The sequence below is a fragment of the Apiospora aurea genome (assembly GCF_038362705.1).
Source record: "Apiospora aurea strain CBS 24483 chromosome Unknown utg000003l_segment0_segment0, whole genome shotgun sequence".
NCBI classification, from domain to species: Eukaryota; Fungi; Ascomycota; class Sordariomycetes; order Amphisphaeriales; family Apiosporaceae; genus Apiospora; species Apiospora aurea.
In genome coordinates, this window is record NW_027117390.1 from 1,114,546 (window position 1) to 1,139,312 (window position 24,767).

Here is a 24,767-nt window from a genome sequence, read left to right on the forward strand (position 1 = left end):
GTTTTGGGGTTTCACATCTTGTAAATATTATACGTTCAATAGAAAGATATCAGAAACAATACCAGTCCCACAGCATCACCAACACCACAAGCATTTCTCAAGAAATCGCTGCTTAGTCTCGTCTCATCTCATTGTCTACACAACTTCCTGGTGTAACAAAGTGCCCTCGTGTCACGATTGCGACTTACACCACAATGTCGCCTGCTCCCACATCGAGGTGATGTTAGTAGTACGCAGGCTAAGCCCATAACCCATGAAACACATAAATGACGAAGCTTACAGTGGCATGCTCGAATTCTGTGGCTGCAGGAGAGGCAAAACCCGACAAAAAGACGGAACAAAACATACAACACCGAGGATTCCCAGGTCGTCACCGACCCTAGTACTAATTCGGCTCTCTGCTGCTTATATATGGGAGAGCGGACGGGATCCCTAGTATTCAGCAGGATATGGTCGTATGTGACCGAAACCACGAGTAGAATAGTCTATACAGTATCAATTGCTGTCATACACCCGAGGCAAAATTAGTCTAAGGCCAGGATCATGCCCAGTCACAACTGCATCTTCATAACGATGAGGATCAGAGATAGAGCACCAGGACGTGACTAAACTTGCATCAAGTAGTTATAAATTCATTATCTAGGCACCACACCTTACAGCTACGCCTTCCCCGCCGATCCCGTAACGTCCATCTGCCACTCCATCAACTTCTGTATCGCCTTGGTCCCCTCCTCCATGAACGTCGTGAGGCTGGCCGTCGCCGCCTGCGTTTTCATGTACACGAGGTAGTCGTCCAGCACCAGCTTGTTGACGTTGATCTTGCTGCAGCCGCCCTGGATGCAGCGCTTCATCACGTCCTCGGCGAAGTCGTTGGTGCCGTGCAGCACGATGCGCACGTTGCTGGCCTCCTTGGACGACGACGCGCCCGCGGACAGTTTGGCCCGGATCGCGGCCAGCCGGTCGTACTCGAGCACGGGGCCCCGCGCGCCGTACTCGCCGTGCACGTTGCCGAAGGCGGGCGCGAGGAAGTCGATGCCCGTCGCGACGAAGTCGTCGACCTGCTCGGGCGTCGTCAGGGCGCCCTCGAGGTCCGCCGTGTCCGCGATCCCGTCCTCGCCGCCCTCGATGCGGCCCGGCTCGGCCTCGGTGCAGATCCGGTGGGCGTTGCAGAACGCGACGAGCTCCTTGGTCTTGGCCAGGTTCTCCGCCATCTCGTAGTGGCTCATGTCGACCATGATGGAGTCGAAGGGCAGCGTCGCGGCCACGTGCCGGATCAGGTCCGCGTCCTGCGCGTGGTCCAAATGGATGGCCACCGGTACCGAGGCGTCGCGCGCCGCTTTGGCTGCGGCGTGCACCAGCAGGCCGTCGCTGTAGGTGAGGGCCCAGGGGAAGACTTGGATGATGAGCGGGGCGCGCTTGGCCTCGGCGGCACGGATGAAGGCGAGGATGCACTCGATGTTGTAGCTACGGAGCGAGAATATGTCAGATTAGAGAAAAGCGCGCCAAAACGACGGACAGTCAAGTGGTGCCTGCTGAGAGGTGACTTACGCTATCGGCGCGACGACGCCATATCCGCCCTTCTCGGCGTCCGAGAGGATCTTGTAAGTCCTGTTGTCCTTTTTCCACTCCATTTTGGCAACTGTGTATTCGTCTTCGTGCGATGTTGCTCAATCGAGTCGGTGAAAGGGCTGGATAGGAAGAGTCTCAACTGTCAACGCCTGTCCTCAACTTCCCAAAGTTTCCAACAAGTCGGGCCTCGTCGCATCATTAAGCTCGTTCGCCATAACCCATATATGAGAATTCGGACGAAGCCCGAATGTGCCTGCCGCAGTGCCACTGCCCCGCCCCCAGTGTTGCATCGACCTGCATGGCCCCCCCTTGCCGCCACCCCTCATGACCCCAACTCGGTCAGGGGTAAGAATGGGAATTCCAGATCTCGCCAAGTATTTCCCCGCATGTGGAGCATCCCTCGCGTCTCGAGGCACAACTCGCTCGGCTAAAGGCCACAACGCCCAATACCCTCCTTACGAGGCAAATGACACCTCCTGCCGCCGCGGGCCCGTCTCATGACGTGCGAAAGACTTCAGCAAAATGCGAATTAGCATAATAGCCTCAACACCACCCCCGCATCGTCGTTTTAGCTAGCTTTCCTTTGAGTAATAAATCCTACCCTACCAGAATCCCGTACTGCCAATCAATCATCAGCCCATAATTATCGCATACCATCTTATCTCGTCTACCTTAAACGCAAATGACGTCGATTAACAAGCTCCGAATCGCCATCGGCGGCGACGATGCCGGCTTCGAGTACAAGGCCAAGCTGGCCGCGGACCTGGCGGCGGACCCGCGCGTCGCCGAGGTGATTGATGTCGGGCCCAACTCGTCCAGCGACAAGACGCCCTACCCGCAATACGCCATCGCGGCGGCCGAGTTGGTGGCCTCCGGGAAGGCCGACCGGGCGCTGCTCATCTGCGGCACCGGTTTGGGAGTCGCCATCAGCGCCAACAAGGTAGCGGGAGTGCGGGCTGTCACGGCCCACGATAGCTTCAGCGTCGAGCGCGCGGTGCTTTCCAACGATGCGCAGATCCTCTGCCTCGGGCAACGGGTCATTGGTCTCGAGTTGGCCAGGCGGTTAACGAAGGAGTGGCTGTAAGTATCCTTGTCCCCTGCCCATCACCAAGCGTGCTGTATCGGGAGCGAGGCACTGACAGATTGCGTAGTGGTTACACATTCGATCCCACATCCGCATCCGCGGCGAAAGTGCAGGCGATCAACAACTACGACATGCAGCGCTCACATACTGTGGCTGCGGTATGATGATGATGATGATGAGAGATGACGTGGTTCACTACGACACTCGAGCCCACTCGGCTATCAGGTCATCGCGAAGCGCCGCCATCGGCCAGCCCGTCCGGGCTTCGCAGGCGTCAATGAGGGATAGGATGGCCTTGCGTTTTTCCTCCTCCTGTACGCATAATCCAGCTGAAGCGGCACCATGTATCAGCAACAGGGGCACACAAATCATGGTTCTGGGTCTATCTGGGAACTGGGGCAGCACGGAGTTGTAATGGCACTTAGCGACGTAGAGAATACGAACTCACCTCCAAATACACACTGCGCAGACATGATCTGGCTCCCTTCATCCCTCAGCTCCATGGCTATACCGCAGATGGTATTGACAGCTTCGTGCAGGATCTTCTGTGTCTTGAGATATCCGTCAAACCCGGACGAAACGACCGGACGATGTAACGTGATAAGAATGCGGATGAAGTTGTATATCTGCATCGAGACGGCGAAGCGCGGAGGATGAATCCATATCGGCGTAAACACACTCTGCGGATCGACAGGCGCCGTGGGCAACGGCTGAAAGCTGGGCCCGAGGTGCATCTTCCAGCGCTCGAGCTCCGAGAGGAGGGCCTCCCCGAGGTAGGCTCGCTTCTGCGCCGAGTTGTCGCCGCTCCCGCTGCTGCTGCTGCCGCTATCACTCTTGGCGCAGTAGTTGACCGTCTGGGACAGGAGGTAGACGATGCGGTTCGCCAGCTCCTCCTGGGTCAGGTCCGGGTAGTCCACCAGAGGGCGCCAGAACGAGAAGCACCGCCGCCGTTCCCGGAAGGCGGCCCAGATGTCCTGGCGGAGCCAGGCCCACCACACGGACTGCCGCAGGCCGCCCGAGACGCCGTTGACGTTTTGGGAGCGCTGGATCCAGAAGACGCCTTTGAGGTGCCGCTTCCAGTTGCTCTTTGAAGAATCAAGCATCTCGTACGTTGAGATTACCACTACATAGCCACCACCGCTTGATGTTAGTATGCCGGCATACTTCATACACTCGCGCATGGGGAACTGCTTGGGACGAGGAGGGACGTCTTACGAGCAGTGGCCAGTAGCTCCTCCGAGTGCGTATAGGACTCGTACTGGAGAGCAATCTGGAGGTAGTGTAGCGTCTCGTAGTAGTACTGCACCGCCATACTGGATGGGTCTGACTCTGGTGATGGCGGATGAGCGGCAGCAGCACGGCCAGCAGCTTGCAAGGACGTGGCACGATGTCGCGCGCACAGTGCCAAGATGGCCTTGCACAAACCAACATTTCGTAAGGCAAGTCTAATAGCATGTGTGGAAAAGTGTTTCTATGCAAGATCGTAAGCATTAACGGACACCTCTGGTATGTTCGCATATGATGCCCAGAGATAGTGTACCTACATGAGGGTCAAACAGATCCAACTTCCGGGGGACATCGCAAGTTAGCCATTGCAGAGTACGTTTCAGGATTACCATTGGGAGTCGCTTACCCATTGACTGGCTCTCTCCGCAAAGACTCGGAACAGGTAAGCTTCCTCCGATGTCAGTCTGATGTCTTGGTCGAGCGACCAAGCGTGCCGCTCAAAGGTGCCGACCAATGACGGAACTGCCGTGGCGACATCACCACCGGCGATGGGCTGGTTCTCGGTGCCGATGGGACGAGACTCGGCATGCGTATGACTGGCGGACGATGAGGAATCCTCCTCGAACGGGGCGGGGCTCGGGGCCAATGAGAAGTTGGCGTCGGCCTGAGCCGCGTCGGTCGCCAAGAGGTCGAGCCAGCGGTTCGAGGCCATGTCGGCCGTCAGCTGCTCCGACGCGACCGTGTCCGGCGAGTGCGCATACTGGTACGACTCGGCTATTGCCATGAGCGAAGGGGCAGGTGGGCCCGCGTGTGGAGAAGATGCCGGGATCGAAGCCGGGGCTGGCACGGGTCGAAATGGATGTGGTGACGAGGAAGCCGCCTCCGCCAGCATGTGGAATGGATTCGACATCGACTCCCGCCTCTCGGGTAGAGCGAGCCCAGAGGAAGACCCCGCCGAGAGGGATGGGTCGATGCTGCTGGCTTGGCCATATTGCCGCGGCGCGGCGGGGTTGCGACTTGCTTCTTCGCGGTAGACACAGGCGCGGCTCGCGATGGAGCAGGGCCCGCATGTCGGGACTGTCGTGTCGTCATCAGCTCCAGTTCGGGACCCTCGAGACCATGGGAAAACATACGATTCTCGTCACATTTCTTGTGTCTAGACCGACACGTCAAACTACAGGTAGATAGATTCAGCTATGGGTTCCTATTGCTATACTTGACAAGTGCTATTGGCGACGAGACCTACCATCCGGTCCTAGTGCGAAGCCCTCGAGACCTCGACTTGCGCATGCGCTTCGGCTTCGAGGACTGCGAGCCGGCCGTGTCCAGACTCGACGCGGGTGTATCTCGGCTATCCATGCTATGGTTCGCTAGTGCGAGTGATAGTACGAGATAAGAGAGCGCGCCAATTGGCGTTCCGTTCTAGGGCTGGGGATGAAACAAGGGATGAGCAAGCTGACTCTGGTATGATCTGTTTTCAGGCGGAGGATTCCTGGCGAAACGAGGATGCAGAGGGAGAAGTTCTCGTCTCGGGGGCTTTGGTCAATTCGCCCGGGACTGGGCAATGGGCACGCCAAAAGGGGATGCGAGCTGTTGGCGAAAATGTTGCTGCAGGGGGGCTGCACGAACCCCAACACCATTCCCCGCAAACTCCAAAACCCCCCAGCTTTTTCATCGTCGTATCGGCTCCGCAATAGCTCCCAGTCCACAATCCATACTGGCACCTGACTCGCGCACCTAGTACTACCCCCGTCACCATTACCCGTACCCTGGCGCGGAGATTCCCAATCAAGCAATGCGGGATGGAGCTAGGCTGCATCCTCCATCGCATTATTCCAGACCACTGTGCGCGCTCTCTCCCCTAGTCAAGTGCGTTGGGCCAGTTGCCGCCAATGGACTCGAACCGCGGGTATGGGCCCGACACTAGCCGAAACCGATGGTCTCATGGGATGGGACTCGAGTCGCGGCAACATACATTGACTAGCAGAAACAAAGGGTCTGCCTTGGAAGCACTTCGGACGCTCGTGATCAGACTGAATTCTGGAGTCAAATGTCGCTGATCCACGATAGGACGATGCATCTCAAAAAGGGCCACGAGTACGTTCGCCTGTTGATGGTGTTGACAATTTCTAGGTGATGGTTGAACTTGGAACGCCCTCAAGTTGCTTCTTTCCTTTTCTCCCTCACGCACAACGCCAGATTCAATAAAGGAGACACATCACACTGAAGATGTCGGATAAGCACTTCTTTCCGTAAGTAACCGAGTAAGCAATTGATCAGCGACACGGAGCGTGTTACTTACACTCTATCTCTACCTCCAGCGAGACGGCCGCCAACACACTGGTCCCCAAGTACCTGCGCGCCTTCACCGCGGCGAACCCGCACCTGGGCCTGATCGAGTCCGAGCGGGTCGTGTACGAGAAGCGCCACGACCGGCGCGCCGTCTCGGTCATCTCGGGCGGCGGCAGCGGCCACGAGCCCGGGTGGTCCGGGTACGTCGGCCAGGGCGCGCTCGCGGCCGCGGCGTGCGGCGACATCTTCGCGTCGCCCAGCACCAAGCAGATCCTTGCGGCTGTCCTGGCCACGCCCTCGGATGCAGGGCACATCATGATGATCACCAACTACACCGGCGACAAGCTGCACTTCGGCCTCGCGGCGGAGCGGGCCAAAGCCGACGGCACGTGCAGGAATGTCGCCGTCATCCCGTTGACGGATGATGTGTCGCTGGGGAGGAGCAAGTCGGCCGTGGTGGGCAGGAGAGGCATGCCGGGCCACATGATCCGTAAGTTCTTCATTTTGATATAATGCGCCAGCAAGGCATTACTGACAGGTCCCTGAAACAATAGCCGCCAAGATTACCACAGCAGCAGCGGCCAAGAAGTACTCATTCGACCGGTGTGTCAAGCTGGCAACGGCAGTCAACGCCGAAGTCGTCTCGATAGGGTCCGCTCTCGACCATTGCCACGTTCCAGGGCGGGCCAAGCACGAGACCCTGCCCTCCGACGTCGTCGTAGTCGGAGCCGGCATCCACAACGAGCCGGGCGCCCAGAGGCTAAGCCCGTTCCCGCCGGTAGAGGACTTGGTCAGCCACTGCCTCAAGCTTCTCTGCGACCCGAACGACCCCGAGAGGTCGTTCGTCGAGTTCCACGACAACGACGCAGTAGTGCTACTGATTAACAACTACGGCGGTGTCAGCAACCTGGAGCTGGGCGCGCTCACAGACGAGACGATACTACAGCTGGGCCGGACGTGGAATATCAAGCCGGCACGGATTCTGTCGGGGTCGTTTGAGACCTCTTTGAACGGGCCCGGTTTCTCCATCTCGCTATGCAACCTTACCAACGCCGCCAACGAGGTCTCTGCGCCAGCCGAGGAGCTGCTTGATCTCTTGGACATGAAGACTGATGCCGTCCACTGGCCTAATGTCTCTTCCCCCGACGCATACAAAACTCAAACCGACGAGATTACCGCCGAGCACATAGAGCACAGGCCGGAGTTGGCGCATGAAAATGATATCAAAGGTAAGTACATCGCATAGGAGAACGAGCAGCAGATATGAGTTATGCTCGGAAGCTAACAGAATAACAACAAATCAGTGGCACCCAGTTTACTTGATTCCGTAATCCGGACGGCATGCTTAGCAGCTATTGCTGCGGAACCGAACCTGACGAAATGGGACATGATAATGGGCGACGGTGATTGTGGCGAAGCTGTCCAAGGTGTATCAGAAGGTAAGTCATATTGCAAGTCGTACGAAGGGTGTTACCGCATTTTCTGACTTCAGATCGTTTAGACATCATCGCTATACTAGACCGCGGCGAGAACAAGGAAGGCTCCATCATGAAGTTCCTCCTGGCCACGACCGACGCCGTCGACAACATGGGCGGCAGCCTAGGCGCGATCCTGGGCATCCTGCTCTCCGCCTTCACCTCCGCGCTCCAGCAGGCCGTCAAGCGTAATGGCGGACAGTCTGCATCCTCCTCTACCTATGCCCAAGCTCTGGCCGAGGCCGTCGAGACCCTGAAGAAGTACACGGGCGCGCGCGAGGGTGACCGCACCGTCATGGACGTCATGATCCCCTTCGCCGAGTCCTTCGCGCGGACCGGCGGCGACTTTGCGGCCGCGGTGCGCGTGGCCCACGACAAGGCCGAGGGCACGCGGCATCTCAAGGCCAAGTTCGGTCGGGCGTCGTACGTGGCCGAGGCGCAGGCGCAGGCGATCCCTGACCCGGGGGCTTGGGCGTTTTACGAGTGGGTGGCGGGCATGCAAAGGGCTATTGAGCAGCAGTAAAGCAGAGCAAACCGGAATGTTGTTGATATCTGTATCACTATTTTGCTGGTTCTCACGTAAAGAAAGAAACCAAATGTAATTGACGTATGATGAGGGTTTTGGCTGCGCAGCAGGCTTGACCATTCGCTTTATACTCGAACCATATTCTATGCCGTTCTCATCATATTCTCATCCCCCATCTAGGGCCCAATGAATACCAAGCCCTTCCTAAATATTCAGCGCCTCCTTGAGCTGCCTAACAATAAGCGCATTCATCCTATCCTTCTGCTCCCACTCCGCCGTCCCGGGCCGGCACGTCTTGTCAAACGCGTGCGGCATCCCCTCCATGACCTCGTTGACGACCCTGCGCTTCCCATCCTTTAGTTTGCTCGCCAGCTCGTTCGCCTCGGGCGCGCAGTTGTCGCCCCCCGCACGTGACGATGACGACGTGCCCGGGAAACAGTGCGGCGTCGGCGCGCCCCGGCGAGACGCGCGGGTCCTTGCGCGCCGCCGGGTCGGGCGTGTAGCACTCGTCGAACAGCGCAGCCATCTGCGGCGGGATGGGCCGGACGGGCTTCTCGACCTGCTGGCGGGCCTCGGGGGGGACGGAGAGGTCCGTGGGCGGGTAGACGGCGACGACGAGGGGGGATCTGCATCTGCTTGAGCGCGTCGTCGCTGGTGGCGAAGGTCTGCCGGAAGGAGGAGGAGGCTACGAGCGCGAGGAGACCGCCGGCGCTGAAGCCCGAGAGGGCGACGCGGGCCACGTCGTAGACGTCGGGCTGCGCCGCGACCCAGCGCAGCGCGTCCTCGACGTCGTGCATGGCGGCGGGGAAGGGGTCCTCGGGGCCCTTGCGGTAGTCGGCGTCAACCACCACGAGGCCGGGGAGGTCGCGGGCCATCTGGGCGCAGAAGGGGCGGTCCTGGCCGAACATGTGGAAGACCATGCCGCTGCCGTGCCAGTTAACGAGGACGGGCGACGGGCCCGAGGAGGAAGCAGCTGCTGCATCCTTGGCGGCGGTGGAGCGGTAGAGGCGCGCTTCGATGGCGCGGCCGCCGTCGCGCGAGGGGATCTGCACGGGGTTCTCCTCGACGCCTGCGAGGACCTCGGCGAGGTTGTCGGGTTGGGCGGCCTTGGCGGCGTCGAATTGGGCGCGCGCCGCGGTGACGGCGGCTTGGAGCTCTGCGAAGCGTGCGGGGGAATGGCCAGCCATGGTAGCGAGAGTTGGGGGGGCAATAACGCGGCAATAAGAACAACGGGGAAAACAACAGTACGTCAATTAATCAAAGTTTATTCGGTTGATCGTAACCTCTGCGCAGGTGTTCTATGGGCCTGTAGAAGCAACAGTTCCTGAATACTGATCTGGACAGGTGGTCGTGAATTTCAAGTGTTGTTGCGATCCACCCAGTCGGTTCTGACCAGAACCCACCACGACAAAACTGCTTGCTCGCCCTGCTCTCGTATGATGAGCATAACCCCGTAAACGCCGGTTTCACGCAGGTTTCGTAGATGTGAGCAACCGCAAGACAACTTCAGTCAGCCGAAAGCATATTCGATTGATATGGTGCATTGCCTGCAAGTCTTCTACGTCGGACCAAGACTTGAATAAGTAACTCGCAAGGTTACGAGCCCGACTGTCACTGCTGTTGGTAGTGGCAGCTAGCCGCTAAAGTTAGGGAACGTCGCACCCCCACCAGCCCCTGGGAGCTTCGCATTCAAGCTTCCACGGTCTAATATGAGTTATTGTTAGCATACCTCCTACAACTGACGACAATTTTCTATCCACTCAATTGGCATATCTATATTGGGCAATACACTCAGTGTCGTCTAGTTACTTATTAAAAACATCAGTTTTTTTTTTCCAAAGGGGCATGGTGAGCAGTTACCCCGGGTAGCTCAGCTTCTCATCCTCACAACGATCGACTACACCATACAGCACAGTAAGAAAAAATCCATCTTAAGGTGATATCATGGACCTCGATGGACGATTACGGCAAATTCCATCAGCATTTCTCTGGCTGGACGCGATGTTGCGGGAGCTCATGCTCCCCATTATGCAGCAATTGGTGCCGAGTACACCAACGGAGATTGTCGTTCCCAGCTCGGAGTGGGACAACACCTGGAAGCCTCCTCCTGCTGGTGGCATACCATCCGATGACGAGAAGCCCCTGACCAAACGTATTAGGCAGAGCATGTAATGTTAAATGTCAGAAACAAACAGCCCTGAGTCCTAAAGCGGTCAGTCATGAGCCATTTAACGAAGTCGGCAGTAGCGGCGGTGACGCTTTTGCTCGAAGAGCGAAATTGCATTATCTATGCGATGGGGTTTCCAAGAACTCTGTTACGGTACCAATGCTTGGATCAGCCTGGGAGACAATTTGCCGTAAAGATCGCAGCGATACATGTTAGCTCTCCCATAAATGGCTACACCGTATGCGCCGTCAAGGTCATCATGCGGACCAGATCCGAGGCTCAGAGACCTATGCAAGATTTCCAGTCTCGCCAGATTGCCTTCCTCGGCTACGACCTGCAGGCGATCTGGAGTCCTCAAACAGTTGCTGCTCAGACACATGGGATCGAATGGGGTTTGATACAAACATTGTGATGGACATAGCCGTTGAAAATAGTAGCAAATCTTAAAGGCTAAAAGGCATTGGTATCTCAACTCTCTAAGTAGGCGCCCAGAAAGTGATGGGGCTGTTTTACGCAAGTGGCCATTTCCTCTCCCCTATATAGAATACAGTTGCTAGAAGGCAATTACAAGCCATGGTAAATTAAGTGTATAGGGCCGGTCTGGGGGTGGTCTATTGAATAAATATAAATTCTCTTGTACTTATCTTGGAGACCAATAACCTGCCACCTACGTCTAGCACTCAACCCGCTCTGGCCCTTCAGTTACCTCTTAGCCAGCTCAGTATCTCCCCTTCCCTGTCACAACAACACCCCAATGACATCACTTTTGCCGGCGAAATGGATCACAAAGATCTCAAATCCCTTCTCGATGAGCTGCGAGAAGGCAGTACCCCACTACCACCCATCCGAACCACACGCCCTGAGTTGGCTCCAGGGTGGGGCTCTTCCGTGTCTGAAGTCCGCGAGGTAAGTAACTCACAAGCGAGATGATCGTTTTTCTCTTTTCTTCTGATTTCCCTGGCGATCGGCGAAGGAAGGCCAGTTTTTCTATTTTTATTTTTTCCTTTGAAACTCCTTGTCATAGAACACTAACATATTCCTCACGGCCTAGGCGTTTCGCAACTCCATCGCCAGCCAAACTCCAGCGCAAGCAACCACCCCGCACACGGAACTAGGGTTCGAGAGGTTTACCTCGACGAATGATATCACGCCCGTATCAGCCTCGGAAGAGATAACGACCGGCATCCGTCATTATATCGGACACGAGGGTCTGGTTCAGCCCCAAGAGCACCATACGCCGTGGCCAAGTTCCCATAGCACTTTGTACCACGAACCAACCGGACCGACCGCTCTGACCGAGGACAACAACTGCTGCTTGCTTTTGACTGGACTTCCCAGCACCGTAACCATTCCCGAGTTCATCAACCAAGTTCAAATACGACGGCTCGGCAAGATCGCGGCTGTCAGTTTAAAACCCGCTCTTCCGTTCGTCCCCACCGCCGCCGTGAAAGTGACAATGTGGGATCGAGAAGGAGCGTCCCGAGTCTTGCGCGCAGTAACGGCCGAGAGCTTCGGTTTCGAGGGGCGCGACTTGCGGACGTACTGGAACCGGGTCAAGGTGGAACCACAGCGACACAGCAAAAGGTCCCGGGTCTTGAAAGTGCGAGGGCACCCCGACAAGGTTGCGCGCAGTGAATTGCTGCCCTGGTTCGACAGAAAATTCGACTTTGTCATGGATCAAGTCATTGTGAAGCAGTCCACTCCCGACGTCATGGTGGTGGAATACAGGTTCGGCTCTTATGTGAATCAGGCATACCATGCCCACAACCTTCTCCGCAACAAATACCGCAGGAACGAGGTCTACTGTGCTTACCTACCAGACCCGTGTGAGCCTTTACAGGACGACACTTCACTGCACGAACCGATCTTGGGAAGCGATATAGCCGTCAGTGGTCAACCTGGTGGGGCCAGTCAACAGCAGGTCTCTGCGTTACCAAAGGACACAGATAGCTGGGAAGACCTGGACCATGGCCATTATTTTGATGTAAATAGAAACAACCAGAGTATGTCAGGCAAGTAGCCATCAGACATGATCAGAAGACAATATAAACCAAAGTTAAGGAAGATTGATGTGGATTCCATCACGTGATATTACCGTCGACGGTCAATGCCGGCGCTAGGGCTTCGGAATAGTTTAAAGCAACCTCATGGGGCAGTTAGAAATGTATGCAACTTCGAATGCCTTTGCCAAGGTTGGACACTTCATGTTGGGTAGGAATGTGAAGGCGGTTATAGGTATGTATTGAAATGGTACTTTTCATCTGCGTCTTGTCTGCCTCATCCACCGACAGCGTGTGACGACGAACTGGCAGTTGAATAAACTCGCTGGGAAGGGTGATATTACATCTTGTTGCCGGCGCAAGTCTTGACATCTACCTACATAATCATTGGAAGCGGTTGTAAGTAATCGTTGCTATCGCCTCTCTTGGTTGGTATCAAATGATGTGGAGAATGGCGAGGGAGGAGGCATCTGCCATTAAGCTTAACCATGCGGGACTACGAAGGGGTGCATGGGGAGGGTTTCCGTTTTTCTCATAGGGCTGAGCGAGCAATAACATACGACCTGATCTAAACCTGAAGTGAGCAGCCAGTGAACTGCCTGTGTATCTGAGGAGCTTATTAGGATTCACTGCGGCGGACCTGGGCCGGGCAAGCAAATCAGCAACTTACTGATCCAGCTCTCAATCCGTGCTGAGTCCTTGGGTACTTAAGCAGGTGTTTCATCCACCAGTTGTCAATTCCCGTCTCGTGTTCTCACCCATCAACCTTGACCTGGACTGTGAAAGCATCCAGCCTTCCCCAATTCACTTGGATAAACACCATCAACCTTCTATCTCCGCACCTCGAGACGACTCTTTCTCATCCTTTGCTATCGCATTTCACATCTCATCTTTCCATTCTCGAGACATATCAAACGCAATTGAACTTACCTGAAGACGTCACATCGCACACGCGACTTCATCTTTCTCACTTTGCTACCAGCCCTGCCAGCCCTCTGCCTGCTTGTCGCAGACCCTTCACCGAGTGTAGCAACCGTCATCGCTACCAAGTTGCAACGCAATGCCTTCGCAAAAGCATCCCGTCATCAGCCAGGAGGGTGATCTCCAGTACGTCGCGAATTCGATCATTCTGCCGCATACTACTACTGACTACTAACCTTCCCTCCTCGCAGCCTCTGGAAAACTGGCCAGTACTCTGATGTCCGCGTCACCTGCCGCGGCCAGTCCATGCTCCTCCATCGAGCAATCCTTTCCCGTTGCCCTTGGTTCAAGGAGAAGATGGGGAACCAATTCAGCGTGAGTGAACCACACATATAGCAGCTGAGAATACCGCCAACTGAAATTACTTTTTCGTAGGATAACAACATGCTCGAGATCAATCTGGACCGCTTCTCCCCGGTTTGCTCCAGACTCTTCTGTCGTTCATCTACAGCACTCGTAAGTACTTACTCATCGCCGCCCAAGCCCCACCCCCTCTGCAGTTCCACAGCGCTTTGGAAACATTCTATTGCTTTGGCAGACATCCACTAACCCCCCACCAACAGAGATCAACGACAACAGCCTCCAACCCAACACCTTCTTCGACCACGAAGTCCTGGCCCAGCTCTACGGCCTGGGCGCCACCTTCAAGTTCCCCCTGTTCCAGACGGCCGTCCTGAACACGGGCATCGAGTTCCTCAACAGCGGGATCCAGTACTTCAGCTGCCGCCCCCGCAAGAAGCTGACCGCGGGCCAGATCGACCAGCTGCTGCGCGGCCTCCGCATCGCCTACGCCGGCGACGTGCAGCAGCAGGCCACCCTGCGCGGCCTCTACGTCCACTTCTTCACCGAGTGCTGGCGCAACGTCCAGAACGACCCCTACTTCTTCGGCCAGATCCGCGCCGTCCCCATGTTCTCCGTCGACCTCATGGAGAACGTCGGCCGCAAGAACGCCGGCCGCGACCGGCTCGAGACCACGATTTACACGGTGCAGGTCTGTAACAATGTGACGCCGTCCCTGGAGGCGGCCATGAAGGCCGCCTGGGAGCAGGACTAACTCGAGACTACTTCACGGTTGGCTCGACATTTTGACGCGAGGAGGCGGTATATTGGATTGGAGGCTTTCTTTCTTGTAGGATTGTAATGGAATTTGGCGTTTTTGGAGTTGCTAGGGAATGAAGCTCTTTGTTAAAATCATGGCGAATGTTTGCGTAGAGGATACCGGGCCATGTTGAGCTGCGTGAATACGAGTAATTGTAATACCACTTGATTGTCAGCAAACACCCACCTGCCATCTGGATGTAGCTACAGCACCAAGTCAAGTATACCTTGTCACCTGTCGTATACATCAGTTTCTGTAAAGCTTACAACGCGGACGTGTGCCACCAAGTAATTCCCCAGTGATCTGCACCAAGGTTCCACTCCTTTCCGTGGCTCAACGCTTACTATGAGGGACCGTTGTGTCATTCGATAATTTATCTCTTTACAAATCGCCGTGAGCAGTTGGGTTGGCAATAGCATCGCGGCTTCCGATTCTGTTCAAACATCTCTCTGCTTGTACGTTGGCTTAGATACGATGTCACACTTCCTCTATTTAAATAGATACAATGCCCTTCGGACGCATCCAAATCTCAAAGTCTCTCTGTATCCCCAGAGTGCTGTGAGATGGTCATTGTTGATCATTCAGGTTCCAACTTAGTGATGCCCAATGGCAGTAACGAATATCTAAGGGTAATGCCAGGGGAGCTCTTCCAATGCGACGAAACTGTTCGGAGAATCTTATCAAGACGGCTATGATGACTTCAGTAAATTGATAAATCCCTAGAAAGAGGCGACGCTCTGCATTACCAGGGAAACACAGTGACGGGGGTTACATTAAGATTCAAACACCATCTACATACCGAGACTGAGGTGGATGGAGGGCTGGTTAAATATTATTTGGAGTATGTTGGTCCTATTCTATAATTGAATATAGGAACCCGAATCTTCTCGAGAGCCCAAATCCTGTATTCAATGAGTCCCATTTTTGCCTATTTATACCCCTCCTATCACTTGTATTCAGATCTCAACACCATTCCTCTTCATCATCACTCACTTTGGCTCACTGCCGTAACAGAGGAGCGATCGGCCCGATGTCTTCAACGAGAGATTCCACTCTCAGCCAATATGGCGGCAAGGTGTACGTATGCCATCTTCTAACCTTGCCACGAGTATTAACACATCCTCCCAGCCTCTCGGATACCGGCAAGCGTGCCGATATCAAGATCATTTGCCGCGGCAAACACTGACTTCTTCACCGGAGCATTCTTGGCTCAAGGTGCTCTTGGTTTCATCAACGCATCTCGGAACTCGAGAGGGTAAGCATCAGAGATGAAAAGGATGGTGTTGATGCAGATACTGACTGAGCCATTTCCGATGCATGACGGCAAGTACTATGTGCTGAAGCTGGATGAATTCACGTTTGAGCGGGTGCGCTGCCTTTTATACTTTATCTACAATGGAGGTGAGTAGTTATGCCTATCCTTACCAGCCTTCCCTTTCCCCGAGCCCAAGACAAATGCCATCGCGAATCCAACTTAGTAGGTTTACTAACCCTTTCACAGAAGTCGTCCACGAGCAGCTGAAGGAAGAGTCGATTTTCTACGACCTGGCCCTTGCCAGATTGCACGACATGAGCCTCGAGCTCGAATTCCCGAAGTTCGGAAACGCCCTGTTGGCTCTTTGCAAGAAGCACCTCGACCTCACGCTGCAGTATTACAAGGCGGACCCCGTGGAAACCATGAGCAAGTACCAGATTGACAAGTTCTTGCGTGGAATCCGGGTTGCCTATGCTAGCGATGAGCACGATCAGGCGAAGCTGCGACGCGCTTACGTAAAGTTCTTTGCGAAGATTTATCGAACCATGAAGCTGGAAAAGTACTTCTATCGGGAGATCCGAGCCGTCCCGATGTTCTCAGTCGACTTGCTGGAGCACCCCGGACTCTCGGGCTGGAAGAAGTGAGGTTATCCAAGAGAAGCTTGAGGAAACCTACTCAGTCTGGCAAGAAGTCTTGGGCGAAGTCAACCGTAACAAAGCGTCACTAGAAAGAGCTATATGGCGTTAGCGACTCTAGAATCAATGGAGGTTATTCATGATTAGCTGATGATAATTAAGTAGCTAATAGCTCACTACACGTTTTACCTAGATTTGCCGTTGGGATATAAGTTGGAGATATTCAGACCCTGCCCTCATATGGTTTCAGTAAACGCTTATATGCACCCTTATCCTACTCGATATATTTGCGGAAAATACCTACCATATTAAAGACAGAATTATCGCCCTCAAGGGGATAAGCCACGAAGCCCAAAATGGACTGGCGCTCATCATGGTTTTACTTAGATACTGGCCATGTTGGTTGGTGTGATATACATGGCGCCGTTGTCGATCAACCGAGACGAGCAGACACCATCAATAACGCCAATATGGCCACCATTTTTCACTTCAGAAGGAACTCCCAAAAAGTGACGAGTGGCTGTTCATGCCAGCTGAGGAACCCGACGCATGTGGCAAAGTAGAGTTGTACCAGTTACCCATGAATTTATATACTTCTCAGAGCTTTAGTGGATGGTTAGCAAGTTGAACTTTCTAGTTTTTCTATTTCCATTTCTATCTCTGCTATAACATATGTGCCTGATAGTTCAATATAAATACAGGGGTCGTGGTAGATTTCTCGGCTTACATTCAATTCACTATATTCAATGGCCAACCCTGCCTCTGATTTTCATATTAAAGGGTGCTGAGATCTAAACCACCTTTATTTTTTCCTCTTCACTCTCCATCCTCCCCATTGCTTTCGTGTTACCCTCATCGAGTCCATCACTACTTATCGTTCTCGTTACCACTACAGCACCTGTTTGCATCGTTCATACTCGCTCAATTCCACAACCACTATCGAGCTCATCACAGTCGCTATTTGCTCTTCTCTCTTAAATCTCCCCACCCAACGCGCAACTCTTACTGACCCTCACTCAGTTATTTGCTACTCGAACTTCATTGACAATGCCTACCACCCGGAACTCCGCCATCGTCCGGAAGGGCGATGACCTGTAAGTTTGCCACTGCATTTTCCCTCTACCAATGCTAATTTCGCTCTGTAGCCTGTGGAAAACTCAGATCTACGCAGACATGAAGATCATCTGTGACGGCAAGCACTGGCTGGTCCACCGAAACATTCTTGCCTCCAGATGTGCCTGGTTCAATGATCGCATCTGGACACTTAGCAAAGTAAGGACCGCACGCGAGACGGATTACCGGACGCAGAGACTAACAAAGGTAATTGCTACGCAGAAGGGGCAGTATTACGAGCTGGAGCTAGAGGGGTACTATCACCTCTTGGTGCGTGCCTTTCTGTACTTCATTTATACAGGAGGTGAGTAATCATGTCTAGTCTTTTCCCCCGAGGCTTAAGACACAAAGTCACCTTGAACCACAATCACGCATAGCTGCTAACAATTGACCAGTGCTCGATCATGAGCACCTCAACAACACCTCCACGCCCGACAACGTCGTCATCGCGCAGCTGCACCGAATGAGCGGCGACTTCGATCTCTGGGAACTTAAGGAGGCTCTGGTGGCCATGTGCAGCAAAGCCCTTGACGCCCGCCTCGAGTGCTACGCGCAAAACCCCGAGAAGACGATCGTGGTGAACGGGATCCTGGACGGTGTCAAATACGCGTATACTCGCCCGGAGCACCAGCAGGCGGACTTGCGAGCCGTCTACGTCAACTTTTTCGCCCGCTGCCTCAAGAGGATTGGAGACAGCACCACCTTCTACGAGAGGATCCGCGACATCCCCGCTTTCTCGGCCGACCTGCTCGAGGTCATCGGCAAGAAGAGTTGGGGAGACGAGGGCGATAACGACAATGAGAGCGAGGGCGATGCCAGAGCCCAGAGACACTCTCGCAAAAAGTCGGGAAAGAAGCATAGATCTCATAAGCACAAGTCTCACTCGAAGAAATGATTTGCTGATACTGCTTGGGCGGTTAGACGGGAAGACTTCTGGGGTCAGGCGAAGACGATTAGTTCATAGGTAGCTCACGTACACGACGGAGCCAGCAGTTCGGATGAACAATACTTTGACAATTATCGGAAATGAATTCAGAAAGTGTTTGGTCACTCCCAGATGGAAATTGACCAATTTCGCGTCCACGCAAGTAAGGTGCGATACTTTTTAGTCCTTCTACGCCTGGCCTATGCAGTCCAGCCTGCCACGTTGTTTGCTACGTCATGCTAGCTAGACTCCTGCGAGGCGGATAACACGCCAAGGGTATACGGGACCAAGGTTCACTGTAAGCCACACAAGCTCAAAATGGACTGGCGCTCATCAAGGTTGTGCGGCACAGATACGGCCGTTGTTGTCAACCCCCGCCGCCCCCAAATCCAGCCCAACCTCGCGGATGACGCGACTTGAGCCAAAAAAAAAAAAGAAAAAAAAAGAAACCATGAGATGAATTTGCTGTGAGTGAGACAAACACCTGTTCTAAATTCCAGGCCCAACCAAAAAGCCTCATCACGACCATTTTCTTTTATCTGCATCTCAAGTTCGGGCTATACACCACTGCAACAATCTACACGCGCGCAAAAGAGGGCCAGCATGGCCGAATTCACGATTGAAGATGGAGACTTGACGAGACTCAGGGGGAAGGTGATAATAGTGACAGGTACAGTTTTTCACAACTCTGCGTCGGTGTCACCACCACACCACATTATTCACAAGTGCTGTCAGACTAATAGTGTACACCTCGCCTCGCCCACAGGCGGTTCATCAGGCCTCGGGCTCGCAACAGTCGAGCTCCTCCTCGGCCTAGGCGCCGCCGTGGTCAGCGGCGACCAGCGCCCGCCGCCGGCGCCGCAAGTCATCTACCCGTCCGCGGGCTCCGACGCCGCGGCCTTCTTCACGTACATCCCGACGGACATGGGCGTGTGGGCGGACCTCGTGCGTCTGTTCCAGCGGGCCATCCAGGTCCACGGCCGCATCGACCACGTCTTCGCCAACGCGGAGGGCGTCCCGCTCCGCGGCGACTACGTGACCGCCATGGCCCTTGGCGCCGACGGCGAGCCCCAAGAGCCCTGCCATACGGTGCTTGACGTCCATCTCAAGGGCGCCATAAACACGACCACTCTGGCGATCCACCACTACATGCGCACGCAGGATCCTCAGGGCGGCAGTATCGTGCTCAACGGTTCGACCACGGGTCTTCAGGACGCTGGCGGCGTCGACCATGGTAAGCACCCTCGCGATTCCCCTTACTGCTTTGCAGCCTCCCTCCATGCTCTGGTGGAGTGAACCAAAACTGATCTGCCCACACAGTCATTTCCAAATACGGTATCCTCGGTTTTGCACGTGGTCTCAACAGCAACCTGGACATGGCCGCGCTTTCTGTTCGTGTCAATGTGCTAATGCCGGGGCGGGCCGATAGTGAACTCCTCGAGGTCATCGTGGCGGATGCGGCTCGGGACGTGGCCCAACTCATGGCCGACCCCACTAAAGACAGCCACGTCGTCTATGCTGGGGAAAGACGATGCAGCAAGATTGAAGAGGCCGTAATACTGCCGGCACATCGGTAGATTGTCGGAGAGTGCGCGTGGCGGCTGATCGACGGGCACTAAAGCGGCTGGGCGGACCCATGGCTACCGCTGCGCGGGGGAGAAAAGGAGAAGGAGCAAGTGTGGCCGATTTGTTAAATAGAGCTGGAGGGCAAGACTTGCTGAGACAGGGCAAAACCTACCTATGTACGATCCGTATGAATGAATCCTGCGTCCATTGTAGCTGGATGCATCCGCCTAGCTGTTCCTGTAGCAAGGATAGAAGTGTGCAAGGAGCCAGGATCCGCTCATCACGAAATCACTACAGTACTGGTACAAATGACGTATTTATGAGTGACGCAGGCTCTGCAGTGGCCTGTGATTCTTGATATAATGGGGTATCTGGGATATCTTGTTGACCAAGTCGACTGTGAAGGGCACTTAGTAATGCCGCGAGGGCAAATCCACACACCGCATACCCCGAATGTCATTGCCGTATTTCTGTCGTCGATGGGTCGGTCTGGCACACTGCCAAGATAGACATGGCATCGGTCGCAGACCGCGTAAGCGATGGCGATGTCGACGGGTTACGGCTGAGAGGTATTGCCGTGTTGCTGCCATCTTCCAGCATGGCCTGTATCGACGGTCTTCTCCGAGCATTGGCGGCAGCAGGTTGCTGCTGATGATGGCTGGTGCCATGCTGTGCCTGAAGCAGAAGCTCGCCGTCCCGGATATGGTTCAGGATGGTGTCGACGTCGTGGCCCCGCCGGATCCGACGGACGATCTCGAAGCCTTCCTGCTCCGACCTGTTCTGGATAACATCGTACAGCTCCTGGTGGGACCGCAACAGGGGCTCTATCTCTTGGTACCTCCGCCGCAAAGCCTGGGGGTTTTCCACCCCGGGATATATGCAATCGGTGCCACGCTTGACGCACGTAGCACACTGCGGGCTCGCGCCATCACACTAGAGAGTCAAAAGAGAGGGATATGTGTGAGCTTGTCAAACGACGGGGGGGAGGGGCGGTGCGCGCTCGGAGCTGGGGGGAGGGGTGCATTTGCTGTGGTTGGTTGCATCCCAACTTACCTTTGACTTGCGGGCGCGGCAGGCTTGGCAGGCCACCTCGGTAACTTTCCGTTTGACGGGAGGCTCTTCTGACTGCGTCGGCTGCGGTGTTATTCGCCCTGAGTCCACTGGAGGCGCGGGTCGTAAGGGCCGGTAGTTGCGGGCTGACAACGATGGTGTGCCTCGGCTGTTGTTCGGGGAGTCTATCATGACCTCAGTCGACTGTCCCGGCACTGAGGCGGACCGATGGAGTGAGAGACAGAAAAAAAAACAGAGAGGCCGAAAACAATGCCGAGCTGAAAGCCTGTTGGGCCTCTAGGCACTTTCTACAGCACACAACCTTGTTGGAGGAAGTACCGAGCTAAAGTCATAAACGAATGTCAAAAGCCAGACCCGAAAAGCCAAATGGGCAAATGGAAATTGTGGATAGCCACCACGAATATTGACTCCCAGTCGGGTTTTGTGCTGTCTCTTACCTTGTTTGGTTATTACCTCGTTCGTGATCTGAACCACTTGCCACTGTGGTGGTGTAGCCAGTGGGGACCCAATCTGATCGACGGTCGCAACGAGGCCAGACCAAGCCAGGAAGATTCGGGCTGCTAGGCTGACCGCCAGGGAAGCAACTTTTTCCGGCCGACGGCTAGTCAGAAGCGACGATGGTTTCGGATACGCCTTCCGACCGGCAGCCAGGATTGGTCGGCAGCTGAGCGTGGTTGCCAATGTGTGCACTGACATACCTACAGACCGTCACAGCCGTCCCGCGCCAGCGTGCCTGGGGGCAGTACATACTGGGGTTGTCCATGCCCCGAAAAATAGTGTGCTGGTGTGGGGGGGGGTCCTCAGAAGGGGGTTTAGGGGGGTGAGGCAAAAGTCTTCGGAGGGCCAAACTACCAATCTTTTAGCGAGGAATTGAGTGGCTTTGCCGCTGCACGCTGCCCCCAAGAACAATTGTTGGTCTAGATTCCGACTGAACGTGAGAAGAGAGAGAGAGGAATACATATCTCCACACGTGTGGCTTGTGTCTCGATTTCCCTCGTTCTTCACCAGATCCTTGCCTGATGGCCAGAAGCAATGTTAGGGCGTCGGGGTTTCTCAGACCCTGGGTCCATGCGAGGCAGCAAACCGTACGGGGATTCCGGATAGAAGGACGACTAAGACTCACACTTGGATTGCAGTCCAGAATCTAACCCATAACCTGAACCTCCTGCCCCCCAGTGCTTTTTGTGTCGCCGCGACGCTGCCCACATCTACGTGTAACACAAGTGGCTGTGGTCTTCCGCCCAACCTTCCGCCCACATGATTGGCAGGTTGCCCTGCCCTCGTTCCCCCGCAGATCGACCCCGACAGGCACGTCCGATGGGGTTGCGTAACTTTGCTGGGCTCTGCTTTGACAGATAATTGCTGGCGTCGCCTGTTCGATAACGAAAACGGCGTGCTGGCCCAGTAACTGGCGGGACCCTGTGGTGGTTGAGTTGACGACCCGCAATGGAAATGAAATCTCGTTTGGAGCGAGAGCGGCCCCTCCCGCCCCTCCTAGGCCCCTGCAAACAGCAAAACTGATTCCACTAACGTGCCCCTCCCCGCTTGCCCACGCCCTAACCCCCGCCCTGATGAATTGCCGATCCAGCTATTGTAGGACGAAACACTCAAGACACATTTCATTCTCGACCTACCCATATCGTCGCTTATCAGTATTCAACTCTGCCTCACCTTTGCCATGGCCGCCGCACAGCAACAAACCACCAAAGTCTTCAAGATCCTCGGCGTCGCTGAATGGCAAGCCTGGCAGGAGACCGGCACCTTCCGAGGCGCCTCGATCGACCTGACGGACGGCTACATCCACCTTTCCACCGCCGCGCAGTCCAAGGAGACGTTCGACAAGTACTTTGCGGGCCAGACGGGCCTCGTCGTCGCCGAGGTCGACCTTTCCCAGGTCGCCGACCCGGTTCGGTGGGAGGCGTCGCGCGGCGGCGCCCTCTTCCCCCACGTCTACGGCGGCATCCCGCGGGCCGCCGTCTCCCGGCTCTTCGAGGAGGTTAATGGGGAGCTATTCGCCAAGCTCTTGGCAGAGCAGTCTTGATCGCCGCGTTGTCTTGTCAGCCGTTCCTGGGGAAACGGTGGGCTTTGCTGACTGGATCTTTTTATGGCGTAGTCACTCTGCCAACCATAGCGACGTCACTTGCTCTGAGCTGCGAACGAGGCAAGTTGGGAATTCATGCCTAAGGGTTGGTTTGAAATAAAAGCTCAAATATGTAGTTAGTCTGCCATCAAGTTACCCCAAGAAACCCTGTACGCCGCATGAAGGAGCATAGTAAAGAAACGCTCTGAGCCTTGCGTCATTTCGACGCTTGCTTCTGATAGTGTGGGCCACCTCTCGTAAAAGCGCACCATTCTCCCATCGTATTGTGCAAATACCCATTCTGCCAATCGAACGAGTGCAAAACCCTTGTCAGAACTTTTCTCCCAGGTCCACCCGCCAAACCAAACCGGGATGTGCCCCTCTCGCGGGCCAGTTCTTCAACATCGCCACCTGGGCCGGTACCGGCAACACCTCGCCACGGACCTACAGCTCGACCTCGGTTGCCTCAGACTTGACCTCAACGCCGTCGAAGCCGAAGTCTTTCTCTTCTCGCACTTCTTCCACGTTGCCTCCGCTCATGTTTCTGCTGTAATTCTTGTTGCGTCCGTTGACGTTCGAGTTCGCGCCGGCCGCAGCGCCGCCGTTCTTCTGGAAGACGACTTGCTGGCCGGTGCCGGGCATGCGGATCGCCATGTCGCCGCGCACCGAGGCGGGGATCATTTGGTAGACACGGCGGGCAAAGATGAACGTGGCGACGGCCCAGATCCAGACGAGGATGGCGACGCTGAAGGCGACGAAGAGCGTGGGCACGAGGATCAGCGTCGCGATGCCGATCCAAAACAGCGAGAAGACGAGGCCGCAGACGAAGGCGAAGACGGCAGTCGACAGCGCGAACGATACGAAGAGCATCAGCGGCAGGAGCGAGAAGATGGACTGCGACACGATGAAGGCCTAGAAGCAGGTTCGCGTGGGAAACAGTCAGCCAAGAAAGAGCAATGCCTTGCGATTTTGAAGCAGCGAACAAAATCTAAAGAAATGCAAGCTAGGTCCATGCGGAGACACGTACAAAGGTCAATGGCCGTTCCTGCGCGAAATTGGCAGTCGCATCGTAGGCCTTCTGTCGGGTCGGCGGGCTCACAACGCGATTGACTTGGCGTTGCCCGTAGGCGAAGATGCCTCCATTGGCCTCGGAATTGGGCTTGGTCTGAATGCCGTTGACTCCCATGATATCTGCTGTATAGTATCGATGATTCGAAGACTGTAAGATGAAGAAAAGGGATTTGGACGATGCACCGGATTCCAGACTCGGATGCGCAGAAGAGCGTGTCAAATGTCCAAGGCAGCGAGTGCCGACGTTACTTTGCTAGCGACGGCGGGCACTAAGATGGATGACGATGGTGATCGCAAACGGGGTCAATTACGACAGAGGGCTACGTAGCTTGAAGAATCAAATCAATTGAGGGAAGATTAGCATCAGCAAGAGGATGGGAATAGGAGAATCGTAATCAAAATAGCATTTCGGGGACAGATGATGGTGGTGACGGGCTTTTCAGCCAGGCGCAACGCCTTCTTCAGCTGTTCGGTCGCACGCGCTTGCCGATGATGAATCTAAAACACCGTGACAACGCGATGATGACATACTGCAACCAGACTGCACCACTGGCAGCTGTGACTTGACCTGGGGAGAGTTGGCAGTTGGGGAGCTCCAAGCTCTCATGGAGGGGCACTAGTCAGCACTCGG

General features: G+C 55.1%; 14 protein-coding genes across 14 annotated transcripts; 9 read left to right on the forward strand and 5 right to left on the reverse strand.

Annotated features, from left to right (window-relative positions):
- Nucleotides 1-659: 659 nt before the first annotated feature.
- On the reverse strand, nucleotides 660-1,631 carry PG986_004182 (tagatose 1-6-diphosphate aldolase; the record flags this gene model as incomplete). The annotated part of the gene is made up of 2 exons (XM_066840404.1): nucleotides 660-1,464; nucleotides 1,549-1,631. The coding sequence occupies 2 exons, from the start codon at nucleotides 1,629-1,631 to the stop codon at nucleotides 660-662; spliced, it is 888 nt and encodes a 295-aa protein (XP_066703031.1).
- A 620-nt stretch (nucleotides 1,632-2,251) lies between these two features.
- Nucleotides 2,252-2,817, forward strand: PG986_004183 (putative ribose 5-phosphate isomerase RpiB; the record flags this gene model as incomplete). Its single annotated transcript, XM_066840405.1, has 2 exons — nucleotides 2,252-2,649; nucleotides 2,721-2,817. The coding sequence occupies 2 exons, from the start codon at nucleotides 2,252-2,254 to the stop codon at nucleotides 2,815-2,817; spliced, it is 495 nt and encodes a 164-aa protein (XP_066703032.1).
- A 31-nt stretch (nucleotides 2,818-2,848) lies between these two features.
- On the reverse strand, nucleotides 2,849-5,250 carry PG986_004184 (uncharacterized protein; the record flags this gene model as incomplete). Its single annotated transcript, XM_066840406.1, has 6 exons — nucleotides 2,849-3,039; nucleotides 3,102-3,776; nucleotides 3,869-4,124; nucleotides 4,198-4,218; nucleotides 4,287-4,975; nucleotides 5,127-5,250. Coding segments are annotated over 6 exons (1,956 nt in total), but the record flags the coding sequence as incomplete, so codon positions are not given.
- Nucleotides 5,251-6,109: 859 nt separating this feature from the next.
- On the forward strand, nucleotides 6,110-8,170 carry PG986_004185 (uncharacterized protein; the record flags this gene model as incomplete). Its single annotated transcript, XM_066840407.1, has 5 exons — nucleotides 6,110-6,132; nucleotides 6,202-6,662; nucleotides 6,727-7,401; nucleotides 7,477-7,611; nucleotides 7,674-8,170. The coding sequence occupies 5 exons, from the start codon at nucleotides 6,110-6,112 to the stop codon at nucleotides 8,168-8,170; spliced, it is 1,791 nt and encodes a 596-aa protein (XP_066703034.1).
- Nucleotides 8,171-8,529: 359 nt separating this feature from the next.
- On the reverse strand, nucleotides 8,530-9,360 carry PG986_004186 (esterase/lipase; the record flags this gene model as incomplete). Its single annotated transcript, XM_066840408.1, has 1 exon — nucleotides 8,530-9,360. The coding sequence occupies one exon, from the start codon at nucleotides 9,358-9,360 to the stop codon at nucleotides 8,530-8,532; it is 831 nt and encodes a 276-aa protein (XP_066703035.1).
- Nucleotides 9,361-10,117: 757 nt separating this feature from the next.
- Nucleotides 10,118-10,752, forward strand: PG986_004187 (uncharacterized protein; the record flags this gene model as incomplete). Its single annotated transcript, XM_066840409.1, has 2 exons — nucleotides 10,118-10,341; nucleotides 10,482-10,752. The coding sequence occupies 2 exons, from the start codon at nucleotides 10,118-10,120 to the stop codon at nucleotides 10,750-10,752; spliced, it is 495 nt and encodes a 164-aa protein (XP_066703036.1).
- Nucleotides 10,753-11,117: 365 nt separating this feature from the next.
- PG986_004188 (uncharacterized protein) lies at nucleotides 11,118-12,360 on the forward strand (the record flags this gene model as incomplete). Its single annotated transcript, XM_066840410.1, has 2 exons — nucleotides 11,118-11,246; nucleotides 11,392-12,360. 2 exons carry the CDS (start codon nucleotides 11,118-11,120, stop codon nucleotides 12,358-12,360), a joined length of 1,098 nt encoding a protein of 365 aa, XP_066703037.1.
- A 1,040-nt stretch (nucleotides 12,361-13,400) lies between these two features.
- PG986_004189 (uncharacterized protein) lies at nucleotides 13,401-14,375 on the forward strand (the record flags this gene model as incomplete). Its single annotated transcript, XM_066840411.1, has 4 exons — nucleotides 13,401-13,447; nucleotides 13,513-13,636; nucleotides 13,697-13,777; nucleotides 13,830-14,375. 4 exons carry the CDS (start codon nucleotides 13,401-13,403, stop codon nucleotides 14,373-14,375), a joined length of 798 nt encoding a protein of 265 aa, XP_066703038.1.
- A 1,358-nt stretch (nucleotides 14,376-15,733) lies between these two features.
- On the forward strand, nucleotides 15,734-16,319 carry PG986_004190 (uncharacterized protein; the record flags this gene model as incomplete). Its single annotated transcript, XM_066840412.1, has 2 exons — nucleotides 15,734-15,821; nucleotides 15,922-16,319. The coding sequence occupies 2 exons, from the start codon at nucleotides 15,734-15,736 to the stop codon at nucleotides 16,317-16,319; spliced, it is 486 nt and encodes a 161-aa protein (XP_066703039.1).
- Nucleotides 16,320-17,357: 1,038 nt separating this feature from the next.
- On the forward strand, nucleotides 17,358-18,318 carry PG986_004191 (uncharacterized protein; the record flags this gene model as incomplete). The annotated part of the gene is made up of 3 exons (XM_066840413.1): nucleotides 17,358-17,404; nucleotides 17,456-17,727; nucleotides 17,819-18,318. 3 exons carry the CDS (start codon nucleotides 17,358-17,360, stop codon nucleotides 18,316-18,318), a joined length of 819 nt encoding a protein of 272 aa, XP_066703040.1.
- A 633-nt stretch (nucleotides 18,319-18,951) lies between these two features.
- On the forward strand, nucleotides 18,952-19,925 carry PG986_004192 (uncharacterized protein; the record flags this gene model as incomplete). Its single annotated transcript, XM_066840414.1, has 2 exons — nucleotides 18,952-19,582; nucleotides 19,669-19,925. 2 exons carry the CDS (start codon nucleotides 18,952-18,954, stop codon nucleotides 19,923-19,925), a joined length of 888 nt encoding a protein of 295 aa, XP_066703041.1.
- Nucleotides 19,926-20,370: 445 nt separating this feature from the next.
- Nucleotides 20,371-21,156, reverse strand: PG986_004193 (uncharacterized protein; the record flags this gene model as incomplete). The annotated part of the gene is made up of 2 exons (XM_066840415.1): nucleotides 20,371-20,847; nucleotides 20,968-21,156. 2 exons carry the CDS (start codon nucleotides 21,154-21,156, stop codon nucleotides 20,371-20,373), a joined length of 666 nt encoding a protein of 221 aa, XP_066703042.1.
- A 1,507-nt stretch (nucleotides 21,157-22,663) lies between these two features.
- On the forward strand, nucleotides 22,664-23,026 carry PG986_004194 (uncharacterized protein; the record flags this gene model as incomplete). Its single annotated transcript, XM_066840416.1, has 1 exon — nucleotides 22,664-23,026. One exon carries the CDS (start codon nucleotides 22,664-22,666, stop codon nucleotides 23,024-23,026), a length of 363 nt encoding a protein of 120 aa, XP_066703043.1.
- Nucleotides 23,027-23,509: 483 nt separating this feature from the next.
- Nucleotides 23,510-24,251, reverse strand: PG986_004195 (uncharacterized protein; the record flags this gene model as incomplete). The annotated part of the gene is made up of 2 exons (XM_066840417.1): nucleotides 23,510-23,977; nucleotides 24,093-24,251. 2 exons carry the CDS (start codon nucleotides 24,249-24,251, stop codon nucleotides 23,510-23,512), a joined length of 627 nt encoding a protein of 208 aa, XP_066703044.1.
- Nucleotides 24,252-24,767: the final 516 nt, after the last annotated feature.